At 43.7% G+C, this 20,146-nt stretch overlaps 1 protein-coding gene across 1 annotated transcript in view; it reads left to right on the plus strand.

Moving 5' to 3' along the window:
• Positions 1-20,146, plus strand: part of TMEM131L (transmembrane 131 like) — a 673,742-nt gene that overhangs the window by 544,611 nt on the left and 108,985 nt on the right. Inside the window, exons 25-26 of the mRNA XM_078676947.1 lie at positions 7,498-8,120; positions 11,626-11,774. Of these exons, the coding sequence (XP_078533073.1) occupies positions 7,498-8,120; positions 11,626-11,774 (772 nt within the window). The remainder of the gene's footprint in view (positions 1-7,497; positions 8,121-11,625; positions 11,775-20,146) is intronic.

The raw sequence follows: 20,146 nt of genomic DNA on the forward strand, positions 1-20,146 counted from the left end.
GCCAAGAACAGATGCATACTGGTAAGTATCATTTTCCTTCTGACATCACCCCCACACAGACTCATACTGGCAATATGAAGGAAGCCAGCTTCCTTCTGACATAGACCGATACCTTTTTATTACGGCCACTTTGCATGCTAGACTTATAGGTAGGCATTTCTAGAGATCAGCTACAGAGAAATATCTTTACATTGTCAGTTTTTTGATTAGCATATGAAGGGTCTAACCAAAATGTTATTTGGATGTCACGCTAGTTAGCATTGTAAAGACTTGTGATACAATAAGTTTACAGTTACATTTATTGCATTAACTATAACTCTATTTTTATCTAACGCAGTTGCTTTGCTGACCTTCTGTTAATTTTGCTATACCAGCACTTTGACTTACATAACTTAGAAAAAATCTGATTTGAATGACTCCTGGATGGGCTTCTAAGGGAGGAAGATTTGACTAATCAATTTGTCGACACATATCTAACTGTTGATTTTGTTATGACATGGCATTACAGATAGTAAGTGGGTTCCAGGTTCTTCGTTGACTGTGACGTGATATAGTTCAGCAAAGCTAGTGGGTGTAAAATATGCTTTTCTGCATTCTTTTCACCAAGTATTAGGTCTTACCTAGGATACAAACCCAGTAAGAGCACATTTTCCAACATAACGTTTAGAGTAATTTAAGAATCTATCCAAAATCCATTTAAGACTAGGAAGGAGAGATGTTCATAATATACAAATACTGTTATTATGTGTTGCTTTCAATAAAAGGCTGCAGTTTTCGTGTAGAGGCTTACATTTATTTTCATGCATTTCTTGACCTAGTCTGATTAAAGAAAAAATTATTTTGAATGTTCCTTGTCAACCAACCGGCAGGGGAATTTCTAAACAAATATGGAAAGAGCACCTAAATTACCAAATGTTACAAATGGTTTAAGAATCTGTTGCTCTGGGTACCTTAACAGCTGCCTTTATGTATTTTGTTATATAGTATTTTATGTTTTCATGGTTAACTATTTTCTATTTCGTTTTAAAATGTACTCTTTGTGAGTGTGCTATACCACTGGCAGATTGTGTTCTCTACAAATGCCTGTAACATAATTGTTTAAAAGATGGATGGTAAATTGTGAATCTGGTAAACGGCTTAAGGGTGTTTAAATGCACTCCTAATGGCCACCGCCTTACTCCCCGTTCCACCGCAGCTTGCGCTGTTTGTTGTGGAGGGAGCCTGGTAGCGTGGAAGACAGGAAGTGAAGCATACTCCCTTCCGGGGGCCATTTTGGAGGAGGTGACGGTCTAGTGGTTACACTAGGACCCTTACCAGCCTCCTATTTAAAGCTCACATGAGGCCGACGCGCAGCGGGCGCACCAAATGTGCGCCGAAGGTGCGCCTAAGGTAAGCCCGTCTGTGTCCGTCCGTGCCGTGGACGGGCCGAGGGCTGAGCAGGCTGACCTCCCACCCACGATTCCACGTCTATCCAGGGTCCTTATGGTATCTTTAAACAAACACTCCATCCAATGCCTTGAAACCCTAAAACCGGACCCCTGGAATGGGCCAGTCTGTTGCTGGCACTGTAAGGCATTGTTTGTGCCTGAACACATGCCCAAAGGGAGGTCGGGGCTTTCTGTCCTGCGAGGGGGGCTCATAAATGCCTGGTCGATGTGCAAGAATGCACAAAACATTCATGATCTAGTTACGGAGATTGAACTAGACTGGCTCCTTGTAACTGAAACCTGGCTAAAGGACTGGTGCAATCCTGACATTGCAGTGGCCCTCCCGCAAGGTTACTTAATCCAACGTTTGGATAGAAAGGAACAGCGCGGGGGAGGGGGCTTGCTATCATTCACCGCAACTCCTTGAAATGTACCACGCATGAATTGCCAGACATAAAAGGAGTGGAATGCATGGCCTTCTGTCTTCACATTCATGAATCCTTCACTTTTTCGGGGGCCCTGGTTTATCGCCCCCCAGGCCAAACCAGGGACTTCCTGGAAAGTGTAAGGGAGGTACTGGGCGATCTTACGCTTAGATTCGCAAAATTCACACTGCTAGGGGATCTTAATCTCCACCTAGATTCCCCGAGCTACCCAGGGGTGACATGTTTCATGGACATAATTAATGTCCTTGGACTAACCTTGATGACTCAGGAGGCCACAAACACAGCGGGCCATATGCTCGACTGTATTTGTTCCAACGTTGACACCCTGACGGTCAAACCCCCCGTGTCCAAACATGGTCAGACCATAAGTTTATTCCATTTGACCTCGTAGCAGTGAATAATGCGCTAGGGAAATACACCAGTAAAACAGCTAGCCGCGTTAAACCAGACTGGAAAAAGATACTCATTGACCCAGACCTTCGAGAAAAAGCAAATAATACTAAACCCTCATTGAGTGGACACACCTCGACAGATAACAATCGTTTCTGTGAGTGGATCACGGAACTCAGTGGACCCATGGCTGCCATGGAAGCAGAGAACAAACAAGGCACTAAGAAAACAAGCATTTGCAATGCAATAGGTCTCGCATTAGGAAAGTTTGAGCCATTGGTATTGCGAATTACATTTTTTTTATTTATGTGTTGGTTGTGAACATAGCTATAGTAATAGCTAAAGTAATAGCTTTGTCATTTACAATGCCAATAGTTTTAACTTTCACAAATGTGACACCTATAGCATTTGCAATGCAATATGTGTTGTATTTTCACGAAAATCCAAGAACAGAAGTGAAATATTAACTTTTTTTGTGACATTTATAAGACAGACGTTATTGTTGTTCTGCCGAAGTGGTACTAATGAGGTGAATCCTTTGCCCAGGTACTGATACCGTGTGTAAAAATTCCCAAAATAATATAATAATACTAGTCCAAAATGTGTGGCATTACATCACATGAAATGTCGTTTCTTGCCGCAATAGTCAAACCTGCCACATCATTTGCTCCTCGACTGCCGCATAATTCCAGTGGCCTGCGTGTATGTATCGCTGCACTCTCAGCCGCTCTCTTCATCGAGACAGGCAACGATCTATCATTCAACAGAACACAAAGGCAGAACTCCCAACACACATCGAGGTGCTTCAGTCTGCCTCTATTTATTTATAACAGCGCCCATCAGCAGTCGCTAAAGCCACATTCCTGACAGCCCTGCACCCCTGTAGGGCAGCGGGCGTGTGGGCCATCCTGGAAGACGTGTAAGAGACAGGGTACAGCCCTCTGGCCTCGCCCATCACACACCAGGCACACTGAACACATCTTATGTAGTTGATACATTCACCTGGTGGCACCACTGAGCATGCATCTTCCATGCGGTGTTATGGAAAACCGTTCAGAGTGATCCTCGGACAATGGTAAGCGCTTCGAAGCCATAACAATAGCAGACTGGGCGCTACACAAATGCCAATAACATAACCCCAAAAAATCTTTCTCTCTGCAAGATTGATTTATTAAAGGTATTGTCACCTCGAGAGACTCTCCAGTTCCTTAAAAACTCCTCTGACTCCAGGGAAGGAAAGCCCCAGCCCCAGGGCTCAACTTGTCCCATGGTTGCCGGTTCTCGTTTTCGTAGGCAAGAGTAATTTTTCACATTCGGAGTTTGACAGCAGAGCAAAAGAGAGAAGACAGAAGAGCGAGAAAGTAGGGGGAAGAAGAAAAATATAGGAAAACAGTGACGGGAAAAAAGAGGGAATAAAAAAAAATGAACCGACAAGGGAGACAGAAAGGCATGAGAGGGAATCAGGACTAAGGCTTCAAGCCGCTGTAATTACACCAAACACGAGGAGCCACAACTTCCGAAAGTGAACATCAGTTTACATTCTAGGCGGCAGCCGCGACAAACTAGTTTGTGCACTCGGAGGTCGTAAGTGCATGCATCGTTAGCGCCTGGCTGCTTGTAACAAGTTTGAGCGCTAGACAAACGAGTCAGCTGTGATTATCCACACACACCTCATGTACAGCATCCTAGGAAGGAATGTTGCCACAGAACCAAGGCTGGTGCATGAACGGGCTCACTAGAAGCGCCTACTTTTAAATATCCACTATTCGTACCAAACACTCAGAATAAATGTCACTTAGAGTCACGGGCACCTTTCGCCGTGTTTGGGGCTCATCTGTGTGGTATACACTGTTATAATATAAACAGCCGGCTTCTTAAAACTATTTTTTTAACGAATTACCTGTTCAGCTTCCGTAGTCTGTTTCCCGCTTCGGCTCTAAGACGGGTGCTTAGAGTTGCCTCATGGCGCTATGCGGACTAGAGGCAGACTGTGGCTCGTTCCTCACTTCCTGTTCCCTTTACGCTAAGTCCAGGGCGCATCGTCTCGTGACTCGGTTGCGGTTCCTTTTTAGGGACCCGGCAGTCGTGGGAACCGGGCCTTCAGAGAGGGCTGAACAAGAGGCTGTCGGAAGCGGTCAGCCGGGGCGGCGCGGGTTCGAGGGTCTGGGAGGGAGAGGGCTGATGGCGAGACGGCGAACATGGTGACGAGGGCAGGACTGGGAACCCAAGACAGCCCTGGGAAACGTGTCAGTCCGCTCCTTTCCCCTCTGTCTCTCGCTCTGTCACCCCTCGCTTCCCTCATGCCTTCTGTAAGTACCCGGGGGAGCTGGAGAAGGTGACAGAGGCGCCAGCAATGTTCTCTTATCGGCGGGGCTGCGCTCTCTATGCAGGAAAACAAACCAGTGAAAACGAAACCTAAGAGCCGCGCGCGTGAGTTTCTACCGTAGACAGCTCACGTCGCGCGGCTCTTAGGTTTAGTTTTCCTAATTGCATGGCAGAGTCGCGCTCGCACACATGCGCGCTCACGAGGTCAAATCCGACATCCGAGACTGGAAGCGCGGGCACCTCCCAGTCCCAGCGCGTGCACCCCCCCTTTACAAATACTAAAAGTATACTAAAAGTATACACGAGGTCGGTTCGCTGCGCTCGACCTAAAAAGTGCCCCATGGTTCTCACTCGCCTTAAAACTGGAATTAGGCGAGGTAAGAATGCTGGAACGGAGGTGGCGCCGAAATTACGAGGCTGAGGCCCGTAATACCTACAAAATGGCTCGAAGGCAATATCATGCTTCGATCAAACTGGCTAAAAAAGCATATTACAGAGAGGCAATATCCTCCGCTAAAAATAAACAGAGAGAGATCTTCAAGATCGTAAATAGCTTTAATAGCCCTAGAGTGCTTTTACAGGAGATTCCACCCTCCCTGTCCCTCTGCAATTCCATTGCCAACTATTTCGGAAAAAAAAATCTTGATATTGTTAAAGACTTCCCTCAACCAAAGCTCCCCCCGGTCGCTGGGTTTCTCGAAGAGAACCCTAAGGCTTCCAGTTTTAACACTTTCAGTCCCATTACCCTAGAAGAGTCACGCCAAGCTATCTTAGCGAGTAAATCAGGATCCCCCTTTGACCCCTGCCCTCCGACGCTGTTTCATGCTCTAGTAGAGGAAGCTAACCCCATCATCAATGGCATTATTAATTCATCACTGCTGTCCGCTGAGATCCCTAGGGAATGGAAATTAGCTGCTGTTAAACCGCTACAGAAGAAACCCTTACCTGGCCCGACAATTCTGTCCAACCTCCGTCTCATTTCATTACTCCCTCTGCTTTTCAAACTGACGGAAATATTTGTTAATAAACAACTCACCAAATTCTTAGAGGATATTGAGATTCTGCATACCAACCAATCAGGCTTTAGGTCCAAACATTCGACAGAATCTGCCCTCCTGTTTACGGCAGAGACCCTGCGAGCCGCCATGGACCAAGGAAAGAAAGCCGTCCTGATTTTGCTTGACTTATCGGCGGTGTTCGATACGGTTTCACATTCTATACTGATCGACCGCCTAGCGAAATCAGGGATAGGGGGAACAGTCCTCTTATGGCTGGAAAACTTTCTCAGCCAAAGGAGGCAAGTCACCGTATTGGGGGAGTTCTGCTCTGAGGAGAAAGTTATCAGTACAGGGGTGCCACAGGGCTCCAGTTTGAGCCCGGTATTATTCAACCTATATATGGTCCCCCTGATTGAACTTATTTCCTCTTTTCAGATCAGCACGATCTCATACGCTGACGACACACAGCTCATTCTAGTACTAGATAAGGAGCTGCCCGGTGCAGAGGAAAATCTCAAGAATTGCCTTGCTGCCATATTTGATTGGATGAGGAGCAATCACCTAAAATGTAATTCGGGCAAAACCGAAATTCTGCCGTTTGGCAATCAAAATCTGTTTTCACCTAAACAGTGGTGGCCCGAATGCGCAGAAGCTCCTCCAAATACCATCGCCTCTGCCCGGAACCTGGGCATTAAATTTGACGACTCCCTGTCGTTTAAGCAACAGGCAGTGACCGTAGCTGGCACTTGCTTCAACATTATCAGAGGCCTGAGAAAATTCTTTGACCTCCTCCCATTGGCAGCAAGGAAAACGGTGCGGTTGCACTTATAACATCCAGACTGGACTACTGCAATAGCCTGTATGCAGGAGCAAATACAACCGTGCTCCACAGGCTGCAGATGGTCCAGCATGCAACCGCCCACCTGGTCCTGGGCTGGCCTAGGAGGTCGTCTGCCTCAGCCGCACTTAATGCCCTGCATTGGCTCCCAATCCGCAAGCGCATCCTTTTCAAAATACTGGTCATCACTTTCAGAGCATTTGACTCACAAGGGCCAAAGTACCTGTCAAGGGGCTTCAAACGCTATCTACCAGTACGGAGCCTTAGGTCCGCTAACCAAAACCTATTGGTGACCCCCAAATTTAGGCTAGCTACCAAAGGGAGAAAGTCCCTTGTTGTCCTGGGCTCTAAGGCATGGAATAAACTGCCATTCCAGCTTCGGCAACTCCCCACAGAAATCCAGTTTAGGAAAGAACTCAAAACTTGGATTTTCGCCCTTACTGATACTGCCTGTAGAGCCTTAGTTTAAAGTGTATAGGACCCTCCAAACTTTGTCAGTCAGCCGGCCTATTTCCATCTGGCTGGGGTACTTAGCGCCAAGATGTTCCCTGGAGTGGTAGTCGCGCTCTATAAATATACCTTTACATTACATTACATTACAGAGGGAGGTTAGTGAAGTAATGCAACGTTTCAAGTGTTAGGACTCCTCTCCACATTTGGCTGGATATGCAAAGGTGTGAATCCAGAAGAAACTTATGCCGGAGAACCAGTGTTATTGGTAAGTAACTTTGTTGTGCTTGTGTTGCTAAAGTAAACGTGTTTTGATCTAGCTTTTCCCACTTCTCCTTTAAAAATTAAATTGGGGGAATATGCACAGTGTTATCCAAAGAAAAATCACCAGCAAATGTAGCAATGCACTTCAAAAGAAAAATTAGCAACTTTAAAGTGTCTTGTAATTCGAAAAGTTGTACCCCTCCTTTTGAGCACCATTTTATTTTAACAATTTAATATTGCTAACCCACGTCTAACCTTGTGGTCTTACTGGTTTGTATTTAGTCTATACACACTGTATGTATTGCACATCTTCAGCAGTATAAACAACATTGTATTCAATTGTTTTTTGTGTACTCTAGGGGTACTTGCAAGGCATTTGTTGATTCTTGTAGTCCACCAGATAAAGGGAAAGGGAAAGGATTCCTTTCTATCAGCACTATGACTACCAGAAATCAGAATGCCTCGAAGAGGAGCCCAGCAACCTTCAGTCATTCTCAGAAGAAGCATAAGTGCTCCGTATACTACAGCAGACCAAAACCTAGCAGTCCCACTAGCAGCACACCATCAACCACAGATGACAAGTTTGCCCAACAGGTTTCTGATGGAGGGCTTTTGATTCCAAAGGATGTGTGTGTGGATACCTATGAGGAAAAGTGGACAGACCTCACATGTGTCAGTGATCTTAATATAGATTTGCAAAAACACTTGACCCTTCCAGGGACTGTCCTGGAGAAAGACGATCTTGCACTAAAGAACACAACCCTTGCAAAAGGTTCTTTGTTGGAGCCAGTTCCAAAGGAGGACCTTCCAACTTTTATGTTTCCTAAGGAAACTAGCCTTATAACTTCAGAGGGAGTAACAGAGCTCAAAGAGCCAGTGTTCTGCACTTCACTTTCTGCAAGAAAGTCACCTGAATGCCTCTTGGCAAGAAGTACATCAACGTTGCACATTGAATTGCTGGCAGCTACACAGAAGACTGAGGGTAAGCTTAATCATTCCATGTTATCTCTTTGTTGGGTGCCATTTAGGTAAGCATGATGATTTTTATGTCAAAATGTTTTACTTTAAATTCAATGTACAGACTGGTATTTTGTTTAAAAACAATTGCAACTATAAAAATGGGTACGTTTAATGCATTGCAAAGGTGCATATACAATGTTTAATTTTCTTTAGCCAAGAATAAAGGTAGCTTCCTTACCTTCTTTATTTACACACCAGTGTCTTACTGCACTCTAGACATTTTGCCTCAGTTATTGTCACATTCACATATACATCATAATCTAAACAGCGGTTGCTGAATCTATAGGCACAATTCTGTTTCTATTTCATGAAATGGTTAGTTTTGTAAGAGTGCTGCAGACTCATCCTGATATCTTGATTGCCCCACTGAGTGTGGATGCATTGCACTTTCTATCTGATTGCATATTTTGTTTATTCAGCAATCGACCTGAGCTTGATTACTTTGAGGCAGTCTGTCCACAAGCAAATGTATTATTCATTAGATCAGTGGTTCTTAACCTCTTGACTCTGTGGACCCCTACTTAATCATTACTGGAACCTGGAGACTCCCCCATTGAGTCGTCATTGGAATCCGGAGATCCAGCCTGAACAATTTTGTTGAATTAAGATGCAAAATAATACCACAAAATACGACCACAAGGATTCATCAACCAAATGCTCAAATTATGAAATATTGTATTTAATCCACAACCAACAGTGGAAAAAAGGTTTAATTTCAATGGAAAAGTTGCTGCTTCCCAAAATTCAGTTGAGTGCACTCATTGCCCATACTGTATTCTGTTTGATGCACTTACACCGCTCTCACAAATCAATCTGAAAATACAAACTTAATTTTTACCCTCTGATTTCTTTACATTTGCACAACATTTAAAAAAGTTCAGTTTTGCATTTTCATTTTCTAAGCAGTCACGGATCCCTTGAGTAGATGTTGCAGACCCCGAGGGGATCCCTGACCACAGATCCTTGCTTTAGATCATTTAAAATGATATCTTTGTGTTCTAATTATAAGCTTACCTTCAAGTTACCTGAGAGGTGTGAAATTTTATAAAATATCTACTTGCCCAAGGGCACTAGACGCTTAAAAAATCTACTTGCCCAGTGTAATGTTTATTGGAAAAATCCACTTGTCTCTTTTGGTGGAATGGTGAGGAGTCAGAGTTCTCATTATACCAGAGCTCTGATAATAGATTATTTGATTGATAGGGCTCAAATTAGGCCTGTATTTGAATTCAAGCAAGTGTCTGATTTTGCCAATTTTGCAAATTTACATGCAGGGGCTGAAAGTAGGAGGGAAGTGATAGTTCCAAAGTTGGAATGCCTTGTGAGTTTACACGCATACCAACTAACATGTAAGGTAGTCACCAACCCCTCTCCAGTCTCTTCAAATGCTAGAAAAGTTTGGATATTTACTCTTGTAATGAAAGTGAATTTGTAATTGCTCAGCACATTTTAACATAAGCATATGTACACACATGTATGTGATCTTTCAAAAACAGAAGTCACAAAAGTTTGCTTGGAGTATGGTTTCAGGCCTACTTCTGTAAAGTTGTGAATTCCTGAATGTCATCAATTGGTTCACTGCAAGAACATATAATTACGGGTTCACTTTTGGTGAATTAGTTACCTAATTTACTTTAATTTTGTATATCATGTTGTCTATGATAGTGTTTTCCCACTGATTTACCATTTCATCTTTAAAATGTTTATTATTCACTAGTTTTAAACACGTTTCACTAAATGATGTTTCAAGGAAATGGCTCTTCATAATCATGGTCTAGACCTTCAGTGTGAGGCTCTGCCCAGGGGTTTAGGTTCAGTGCTAGATCTAGACTGAGCACATACGCCATTGTGCCATAGTTTCGCAATGAAATGCAAAAGCAACTTTTTATATAGCCGAACACTTGAGTATTCTTTCTCAAAAGTGCGGTTTTATTTCTTACCCCTTTCTTTATATTTAGCTCCTGGACTGTACATTTAATGCAATTTGTAAATTGTATTTTATCCGCTGTGAAAATTATCATATCTAGATGGGCATCTAAATCCCTACTGTATATTACTTTAAGCTGTCCCCGGATCGGTGGCACACCTTACTTAGTGGAACACAGTTAGTCTTCCCCTTTGGTTAACAATGGGCTATCAGATCTTAAGAAAAAGCAGGAACCTTGGCTATTTCTTCATTTCAGTTAGGCTTTCCTCAGTTTCTTCGTATCACAACACCCTTTAGGATAGTAGCACACTTTCTAAAATGAAAGTATGTGTAAAGTTATGCTTTTATCTCATTCATCAGATGTAGGTTAGTGTTACAACCTCTACTTTTTTCCATCCTTTAAATAAAAGTTTGAAAGGAATGTTGAAATGTAGGTGACCAATAACACAAATTCAGGAGCCCATGCATGGGTACATGTGGTTAGTATCTTTTTTTGGTACTGATGGTTCTGGAATCGACTTCGCTGATATGAGGATTAACATGATTACAATTTGTAGACTGATAAAATAATGGATCAAAAACGTTTTCTTGTTAGCTCCTTGATATTCTATAGATAGTTACTTGTTAACCATGCTCAATCAGGTGTTGGGCGGACTGGATTAGCTATGTGGAAGACTGAACAATCAGTAATGATGTTTAAATAAGCATATGCAAAAGGTGGGTAGCTGATATTGCTTTATGCTGAAACAGGATTGGAACCTTTTATGAAAAAGAGGTTTGATGATATGAGTGTAACATCACATTGCGGTGTAGGCGCTCTGACCATTTTTACCAAACTTTATAGAGATCTGAATGCACCTTGTGAGACTATCACGTAATGAACAACTCAAATGTAGTCCTGTTCATACATTTCTACTCACCGAGGTGCGTCTGTGCAGCATACCTAGCAACTGTTTCTACTGAACGTATTCATACTATAATTATCCCAACTGTGGTAAAACTATTATGGAAAGTTAGTCACTTCTGTATGCTGTTTGGTGATGCCACCTTTAATTTGACCGACACAGTGAGCAGTGAGTGATGGGGGCTTTGTGTTTGGTATTTTAAAACATTTGAAATTCAAATTCTCACCCTTCGTTAAATAAAGTGGGTGTACTGAAAGGAGTGATAGCTTTGAGATTAGCATGTCCGTTCTTCACATGCACAAGTTTGCAACTGATGAAACACTATTTCAGTAAAGATTAAAAAGCATGTTCCTCTTTTTACTATATGGAATCTACAGATATGTCCTAGATGATCATAAAAAGAAATATCCATCTTTGTACTTATTTTATTGGTGGTCAAATATAAGATGTTATCTCCAACATAAATACATTTATATTGGACAAAGACTAGCAACATTTTCTAACCTGGTTTTTCCAAAGGAACTCTTTATTAATGGATCACCATTGTAAGATGGTTGTTTGTGTTTAACTTTCTCTGATATGGGCACATTAGTGAAGCCATCGCCCATGTTTAAAAATTTAATTTTTTCTTGAAGGTAATACCCAGCAGGTGTGCTTAAGAAAAGAGAAAGAGATTTGTGAAGCTTCGAAAAAGCAGCCATGCACCGATCTGCCAATAGAAAAACTTGTTTACAAAGCTAAGGAGCCTAAATGCTGTGGACGGCCGGATGTACAATCCGCAGAGGTAAATTTACATTCTTGGTTTTAAAGAATCCAGTTGTCTATTTTTAAAATTATAACCGTATCAGTCATTAAATGCCGGTGTCGGCCGGAGTCTAAACTGTCCCCTAAACTATTGCTAGTTTCCTCACTTTATTTATCATGTTTTTTTTAAAGTGGTGGAAAGTTGTATATGGAAGCGGTATAATGAATAAATTTGTTTATTGTATTCTTTGATACTGTTATTTTGCCCAGTTACTACATTGTGTCATCATCCAAATTATGAATGGCCCTAAAGGATTCTTAGCACTCTGGGTCTTTTCAGCCTTTTCGTTGCATATCAGATTTAAGTTGTAATCTTTATCATTCAAATAACCAGAAAACACACTACAGTTTTTTACATTCCATCCTGTGTGCACCTAATGCTTGATTATTGTGCAATTATGTGTTCTGTTTTAAAGCACCTATTAAACTCCTGCTTTCAGGTTCGAAAAATGTGCGATCTAGAGCTTATCCAGAAGTGTCGTACTCATTCTAGTTGCATCAATTGGTTGATTTATTTAGAGGTTGTGTACTTCTGACTAAAACATTTCAAGCTCTACAAGAGATTGATTATACTTTCCGGCCACAAGCGTTGCAGCCAGACTTTTACTAATTTCCCATCGAAAATGAGATCAGAGAGACTTTCTTAATAGATTAATTAAAAAAGATATGGATATTGCTGCATAAAACCACGCCAGACCTTAGAACACTTGGAAGGTATTGAGTTTAAAATTCAGTAAAGGTCAATTAATTTATTTAGCCACTGATTAGTAACGAAGTGAACACTCCTTGGTACAATTCAAGGACTTTGCAATCCCTACATTTTAATTCCAAATGGACTTTGCTTAATGGTCTTTAAATAGTCAGTGTTTGTTTTTGAGTAGGATATGCTGTAGAACAATATTTTCCATATTTTTAAATAGGCTTTGGCACAATGTCTCTCATACAATCTTTTACTTGAAGTCACTATAATAGAGGGACATTAACTACATTTGTCAAATTCACTCATGGCAGTAGAAAGTGACCACAGAGGCTATTAAGCAAGGATGTTTATTTTCAACCTTGTTCTAATAATGGCAGGTGTGTGCTGTGGGCCCTACATTTGCCTGATAATTCATATCTGATCACATGTAAAATAAGTAAAAGGGTCTTGGAAGGCATAGTCGCCAGACAGAGTATATTGCTCAAATAGCACCTTGTGCCTTACCAAATTTGACACCCTCACTGCTGTACTGGGTAAAATGAAGCACCACGGGAACCCCATTTGTGTTCACAGGTCAGACTGCAGTTGATATTTTCAATCCGTGACTGGTCTCTGACCAGAAACGTCTCTGACTCTTCCCCCACCTCATCCGAATAACTCACAGCCCAGCTCCCTACTGGTGCCAAATTGTTGGTGAAGGATCAGGGGAGAAGGTGAAAGGGGTGAGAGGGAGATGGGAGTGGCAGGGGAAAGAAAAGAGCTTGGCGATGTTAAATACGGGCACACGTTATATATAGAAAATATTTATTTATTGAAAGCCGTTTAGGCTACATCAATGGAGCCAGGTCGGAGGGACTGTTCCATGCTTCACATTAACGTGGCTTCGTATATCCCTCCAAAGGCAAGCAGTACCTTTTTGTTTTTCATTTTTCATGGAAATAAGATTTGCAACTTTGTTCCCAAGTCCTTGGAATAGAGTGCTCCTATAACATTTCCTCATAGATTTTTACAGTGCATTAGGGCAAATTGGTTAGAGGGATTTGAGGTTAAAATTGCCTCGCCGATCTTCAGAACCACACACTTTCCTGTTTTTTTTAAATAACGTGTTTGTTCAGAAAGGAAAGTGCATACAAAGTGGCACTTAAAACATTTTTCTAGTCATGTTGTCATTCCTTGCTTGCATCAAAATACAGCAGTGTCATTTAACTATTTGCAGTAAAAGCATAGAAACAGGACTGGAAGGAAGTGCATTACATTGCAGGACTGGAAGGTAGTGCATTTCCATTTTTTAGTCTGTGCATGTAGCTTTGCCGCTTATTATTACCACATTTTCTCAATGGAAATACTTACAATGGCTGGCAACATGTACTACAACAATGCAGTAGCACTTTGGTTTGACAAGCCTACCTTCTCTTGCCTTGTACAGATATTTTGCGAGGTGTATAGTCTTTTCATGTATACGTAATTGTGCTTCTTTGTAAGATACTGATCTCTGTATCTTTAAGCCTTGGCTACTTCAACAAAGCAGTTTGCCAAAATGTGTGTCAGAAAAGCACCACCTTGCATGGTTTTCAGTAAAAAACCTTTCTTTGTGAAGGCTTAACTTAAAACCTGGCTACAATATGTAAGGAAGCTTGAAGACGTGATATATTGGATTGAAGAATAAATAGGTAAATGGCAGCAGATGAATAAAAGTAGAAATTGTAAAGGGGTACAGCAGATTATTTTTGCCAAACATCAGTTGGTCTGTCACTGTCATTGCAGACCGCATTTAATTGAGGCTTTCTCTGGGCAGTTGAGACCATCTCTGGACAGTTGAGGACTGTTTAGTTCAAGTGTTAACTCTCAGGAACTTTGTGAGAATCTTGCCAAGTTCTTCAAGGAGAAAATCGAGTTAATTATTGAGGACTTGCAGGATTCCTCGGAGATTGGTTGCCCTGCTGCCCCCGGTCATGGGTTTCCGGTAGATCAGATTAACTATCTAGTTTGGTCGCTTGGTGATCCTTTACTAGAGTTTCCACCTCTTACGGAAGACGACTTTAGTGGGCTGGCAAGGGGGATTTCTTCTGGTTCTCCTTTGGACCCCGTGTCACACAAGATTTGGAAGGAGTTTGAGGAGGAACTATTTCCGACTCTCCGCCTGATTTGTAACCAATCTCTTGCCTCGGGTATTGTTCCTGCCCAGTGGAAGCAGGCTGTGATATCTCCCCTGTTGAAGAAGCCTTCTTTAGACCCGGAATGCTCCATGAATTATAGACCTATCTCTTTGCTGCCTTTCCCAGCCAAAATTGTCGAGCGTTTGGTCAGTTTAACCCTCTCCAAACATCTGGAACAGCATCTCTTATTAGAGGACGATCAATTTGGTTTCCGGCCGGCTCATGGGACCGAAACGGCATTGGTCACCGCCGTGGACGAGCTTCAAAGGCGTGCAGACAGGGGACAGGCAGCAGTTCTGATTCTGTTAGACATGTCTGCCGCCTTTGATACGGTTAACCATGAGATCTTGCTGGGCCGTTTAAGTGATGCTGGGGTGAGAGGTAGCGCTCTGATGTGGCTTCAGTCATTTTTGCAGGATAGACAGCAGGCAGTGTCCCTGCCCCCCTTCCAATCGGCATTTTCTCACGTTCCACACGGGGTGCCACAGGGATCAGCAATTAGCCCCATCCTTTTCAACCTGTATTTAAGACCTCTGATCTCGCTTATTAAAGCCTATAAAATCAAGATTATTAATTACGCTGACGATACGCAGATGATCCTTTCCTTTGAGGGAGAAGAATCGACACCTGTGGAGGTATTCCACAACTGTCTGCGGGATACGTCACGTTGGCTAAAGAACAATTCTCTTCAGTTTAATGCATGGGAAGACGGAGGTGCTTTTTAGGCTGGGAATAAGATCTCCCGTCCGTTTCCAGAGAATTTTTGGCCTCCTGAGACCGCGAGTAAAGTGCGGCCAGTGGAATCAGTCCGCAACTTAGGGGTTATGCTTGATCAGGAGCTCAGTATGGAGACTCATGTAAAAAAAACGACCGCCTGCTGTTTTGCTATTCTGCGGTCTTTGCGGAAGATCCTGCCACTACTGCCATTTCAGGCACGCGCCCAAGTGGCAAGGTGTACGATCCTTAGTAGGTTGGATTATTGTAATGCTCTACTGCTGGAGTCCCCTGGCTTCTTGCTGGATAGGCTCCAAAGAATGCAATCAGCGGCCGCCAGGTTGGTTCTGGGGCTTCCAAGGAGAGCACATGCGCCGGTAGCCCTGGCTAAACTGCATTGGCTCCCGTTGAGACAGAGGGTACAATTCAAGGCCTTATGCCTCGTTTTTAAGGCCCTCCATGGAACAGGCCCTCTACCCCTGCAATCCAAATTCGCTTGGTACACCCCAACCAGGCTGCTTCGTTCTTCGGCAGCTAGGCTGGTGAGAGTGCCTAAATTTAGGAAGACTAGATCAGGGGGCAGTTCCTTTGAGGTGGCCGCGGCCAAGCTGTGGAACTTGCTCCCATGTGAGATTAGGCATACCAGGGAGCTCCTTCTCTTTAGAAAAAATGTTTAAACTTGGCTGTTTTCTAAGTAAATGCATTCTGTCTGTTCTGTCCTGTCCCGTCTGACACTCATCCGTCCTTTTGAGCCATCAGCGCCAGGATGCCTGCAAGGTGATAGTGGGCTGTATAAGATAAATAAATAAATAAATGAGGTGAGCATCAGAGAAAGATGGGAAATTGCTGTGGGAGGGCTTCTTTTCAGCGTTCATAGAGCCTGAAGTAGCTGACATATTAGATCTACATAGTTGTACATCCCTGTGCATGTTAGACATCAGCGCCCCACAGTTAACTGTGTTTATGGTAAATTAAGGTTCATGGCATGTGTAGTGCTGTGCATACTCATGCCATTTAGCAATGTGCTCAGACATGTGCAACTTGTTTTTGTTCGAAGAAGTCTTTTCGAGTCATAAGGTGTGGTGACTCCACCTATCATATTTCACAGGTGTATACGCCAGCTCCGGTTCAATGCCTTTGGCACCATCCCTCAGTAGTACAACCTATCCGCAGTTCGTCGGTCTCCACCATCGGGTGTTGCTTTGACACTGTCTTGCCGTTGACCAACTCTCCACATCTGGGCTCTGCCCCATCTACTCCCATCACTTCGACAGCCGAGAATGTCCATGTGACGGAAAGGATTCCTTTTCGGTTCTACCCAACTTGCCACACCAAGTACCCCAGGATGGACTTGAATGAACTCTGTAACTTGTGCCTGTCCCTGAATCACTGAGAGATCCTGTGCGGCAGGTCTTGCTTTCTGCAACAAAAAGACACTTTGGGCCGAAGGATGCAGTGCATTGCCTCAGCTTCAATGGCACTGCGCTATTGGGAGGAAGACTCCCCAGACATCTTCCATGAAAGCAAGGGGGAAGCTCTTCAGCAGCCATGCGCATCTACTGCCAAAATTGTAGATGGGGCTCATCAGAGGATGCCGACTTGCAAACTGAAAGGCCCTTGCTTGTTCAATGCCACTGCCGAGGACCGCAATGAGTATCACTGTCTCCCATCCTTCAGAGGCGCCAATCTCGAGCTCCTGTGCCTCGCCTGATGGCTGTGGGTTGCTGCTGCCTCATGACCATGGTCGGCACCGAACTACCAAGCCGGACCCGATGCCCTCGTTACCCTTTTTGCCGGAGTCCACTTCGAAGTCTCACCACTCTTAAGTCGACCACCACTTCAGCATTGGATCCGAAGATGCCCACTCGACCGCACTTGGAGATAAACCTCAGAGCTGAAATCCACTTCAGGGCATTCTGGGTGCAGACATTCTACACCTCCATCATGGGTATCATCAGAAAAGCTCGATCAGCTCTCCTGCAACAGCTTCAGGAATGTCTTGATGCTGGACAGGCGAGATTCACTTTCAGCTGGGCACAGCCCGGATTCTGGCTAAGCTTGTCTTACCACCCAAGGACTCCATTACTCACGAGAAGAGACTGACTTTCAAGAAGGCCCTTAACCCTCCTTCGGAACCGATGACCCAAAAGCCTCGCCGTCAGGACAGAGGCACCTCTCTGTTACTGCCGGGCCATTCAAGGCCTCCTCCTCCTCTTTCTTCTTCTCCTCCTCCTCTTCCTGCTCCGCCACCTTTTCCTCCTCTATCTATCTTATCTCCATTTTGACTCTCACCCATGTTCACCTCAGGGATCTTCACATAATTTTCTGAAGCTCCGCACGGAAAAAACTGAAGTTGTTGAGTTTGGTAAGAAACCCTCAGTATGGAGCCAACTATGGTGGCCCCCTGAAGCTGGCACTGTCCCGGTCCCTGTGTCCAAGGCCAGGAACCAGGTTTCCTGATTGATTTGTGGGGCAAGCGTTGAGTCTTTGTCAATCCAGTCACCTCGGCTTGCTTCGACACGATGAAGGTCCTACGAAAAATACTTCCTTTCATTCCTTTTCCGCTGAGGAAAACGGTAGTAGTAGTCTTGGTTATGTCAAGAGCCGATTACTGCAATGCATTGTATCTGGGAGCGGGTGCAAGACAGTTCTCAAAACTTCAGTCAGTACCGAATGCGTCCGCTAGAATATTGCTGGACTTACCTGAACATCATCCGACGTACAGCGGTATCAGGCAGTTACATTGGCTTCCAGTTCGATGATGAGTGGATTTTAAGGCCCTCTGCTTGGTGCACAAAGCTCTGTATGGAGGAGGAGCGGCAGATCTTAGCCCCGTCTTCACGTACCAGCACGCTCTCTTAGGTCCGCAAATTTGGGGTTGGTATGTCTCCCCAAGGCAAGAAGAGTCCGATGGATAGGAAAAGGCTTTTCATTCCAAGTGGCTAAGCTATGGAACTCCCTCTCTACACATATGAGACAACAACTCAACAGGACTCTAATCAGGAAAACGTTGAAAACCTGGCTTTTTGCAAAGACCTAGATCTGCCACTGTGCACTATCTGCATACACCTCAGTGCCAAGACACCTCAGCAATAGTGCGCTTAACAAATAATTCAGTCATTCAGTCATAGGCGGTGGGGACAGCCTAGGGTCTCCCTGTGACCCTTATGGTCCACCATAGGATCCCCTGGCTCCTGACGTTTGGGATGGCTATCAGTTTGATCCCCAGCAGCCATCTGTACTTGGCCAAACCCCTCTCCACCTGGTGACACAACCTCCTACTATGAGATACTAGCACAGGGCATCTGTTTTTCACCAGATTGAGCTCCACGTTCAGCATAAGGAGGAATATTTCCTTCTGTAAACTCTCTCCTCCACTCAGAAGTCCCTCCAGCACTTATCCAAGTTGAATGGCATGCAACAACCTGTTGGGGACTCATCAAGGAGATACAAAAAAAGGTGATGTTGTGGCACACCGCTTTTTAGCGAATTTCGAAAATAAGTAATCCAAGATAGGTAAGTATGATGTTTCTGGGCGCCGTTGATACATGATCGTTTCTTTAATATTCCTAACTGTTTATACCATGTCATTTCTTCATTGAGCTGCCGAAGGCGGTCTGGTTCCAGTCCGCTGTTTATGTTTACTCTTCTTGTTCTTTTTGTTTATATCCGGGTTCCGCTTCCCGTTAGTTTCTTAGCTGAGACACCGCCGGAGAGCGCGGTTTCTGTACTATCCTGGTAGGGAGATCACCTGTCTTCTTTTCCTGTTGTACGTTTCACTTTTGTTTTATCGTCTATATGCACGCTATGGTGCTGGTGGTTCTTGACTTGCTGTTTACGTTATTTTATCCTTGTTACGTTATTTTATCCTCGTTATATTTTCCAGTGCACTTCATCACATTGGATCAACTTACTTCTTTTCCTCACAACTCGGTGTGTTTTAAACATGTGGCGCTTTGTTTTGACCTGCTATTTTATTTATTGATCTTCGATCATTTTCTAATACTCTTTACCGTTATGAGCACATTTGGGTTTTCCCTTGTAATCACGTTATTTCTTCCTAGTTTTTCTTGAATCTTGTATTCTTATCCTTGAATGCATATGTTGTGATTATGTTGTAGAGACCTTTTTCTCTTCCCCCTTGACACAGTGTTTGGTTCCCCCACAGATCACTATCCCCTGATGAAGGGACTCTGTCCCGAAATGCATTGGGAACTGGGAACTGTTCATGATTTCGTTGGATACTAATGTGATGACCCATTCAGTATGACATTCAGCAGTTTATATGACTTGAAATATATGACTCTTGAATAAAACTACAGGTTTGGTTTGAAGAACCTTGAATCAACCACGCATTTTCATGTGAGGTCAACACCTACATAGGTGCGCCTGTTGGATGTAGTGTGGGATCCCCCCCACACTCCCCTGTTATTAGACTCATCAAGGAGCCCATGAAGGTCAGTGTCCTCTTTCCCTGGGTTGGCAAGTTTAAGGGTTCCCCTGAGACCCCCACATCAGAGGGCAATTACCCCTCGATTCACCAGTGTCTCACATGGCCAAGAAAAGAGAGCAAACTCCCATAGTACAGTGTATGCGCCTTTTCTAGACTGGGAGGGAGAGCGAGAAAATAAATGTGTCTGGCAAACGCTTTGGAGGGCAATCAGCTACTCAGTGGATCATCGCTAAATCTAATGGCTTGCTTTCCCGGTATGATCGAGCCCACTGTAATCAGATGAAGGGTCTTATCCAACATCTCTCAGAACAGTATCTTAAATAGACGCA

This window comes from Lissotriton helveticus, chromosome 2_1 (genome assembly GCF_964261635.1).
Source record: "Lissotriton helveticus chromosome 2_1, aLisHel1.1, whole genome shotgun sequence".
In the NCBI taxonomy this organism is placed as follows: domain Eukaryota; kingdom Metazoa; phylum Chordata; class Amphibia; order Caudata; family Salamandridae; genus Lissotriton; species Lissotriton helveticus.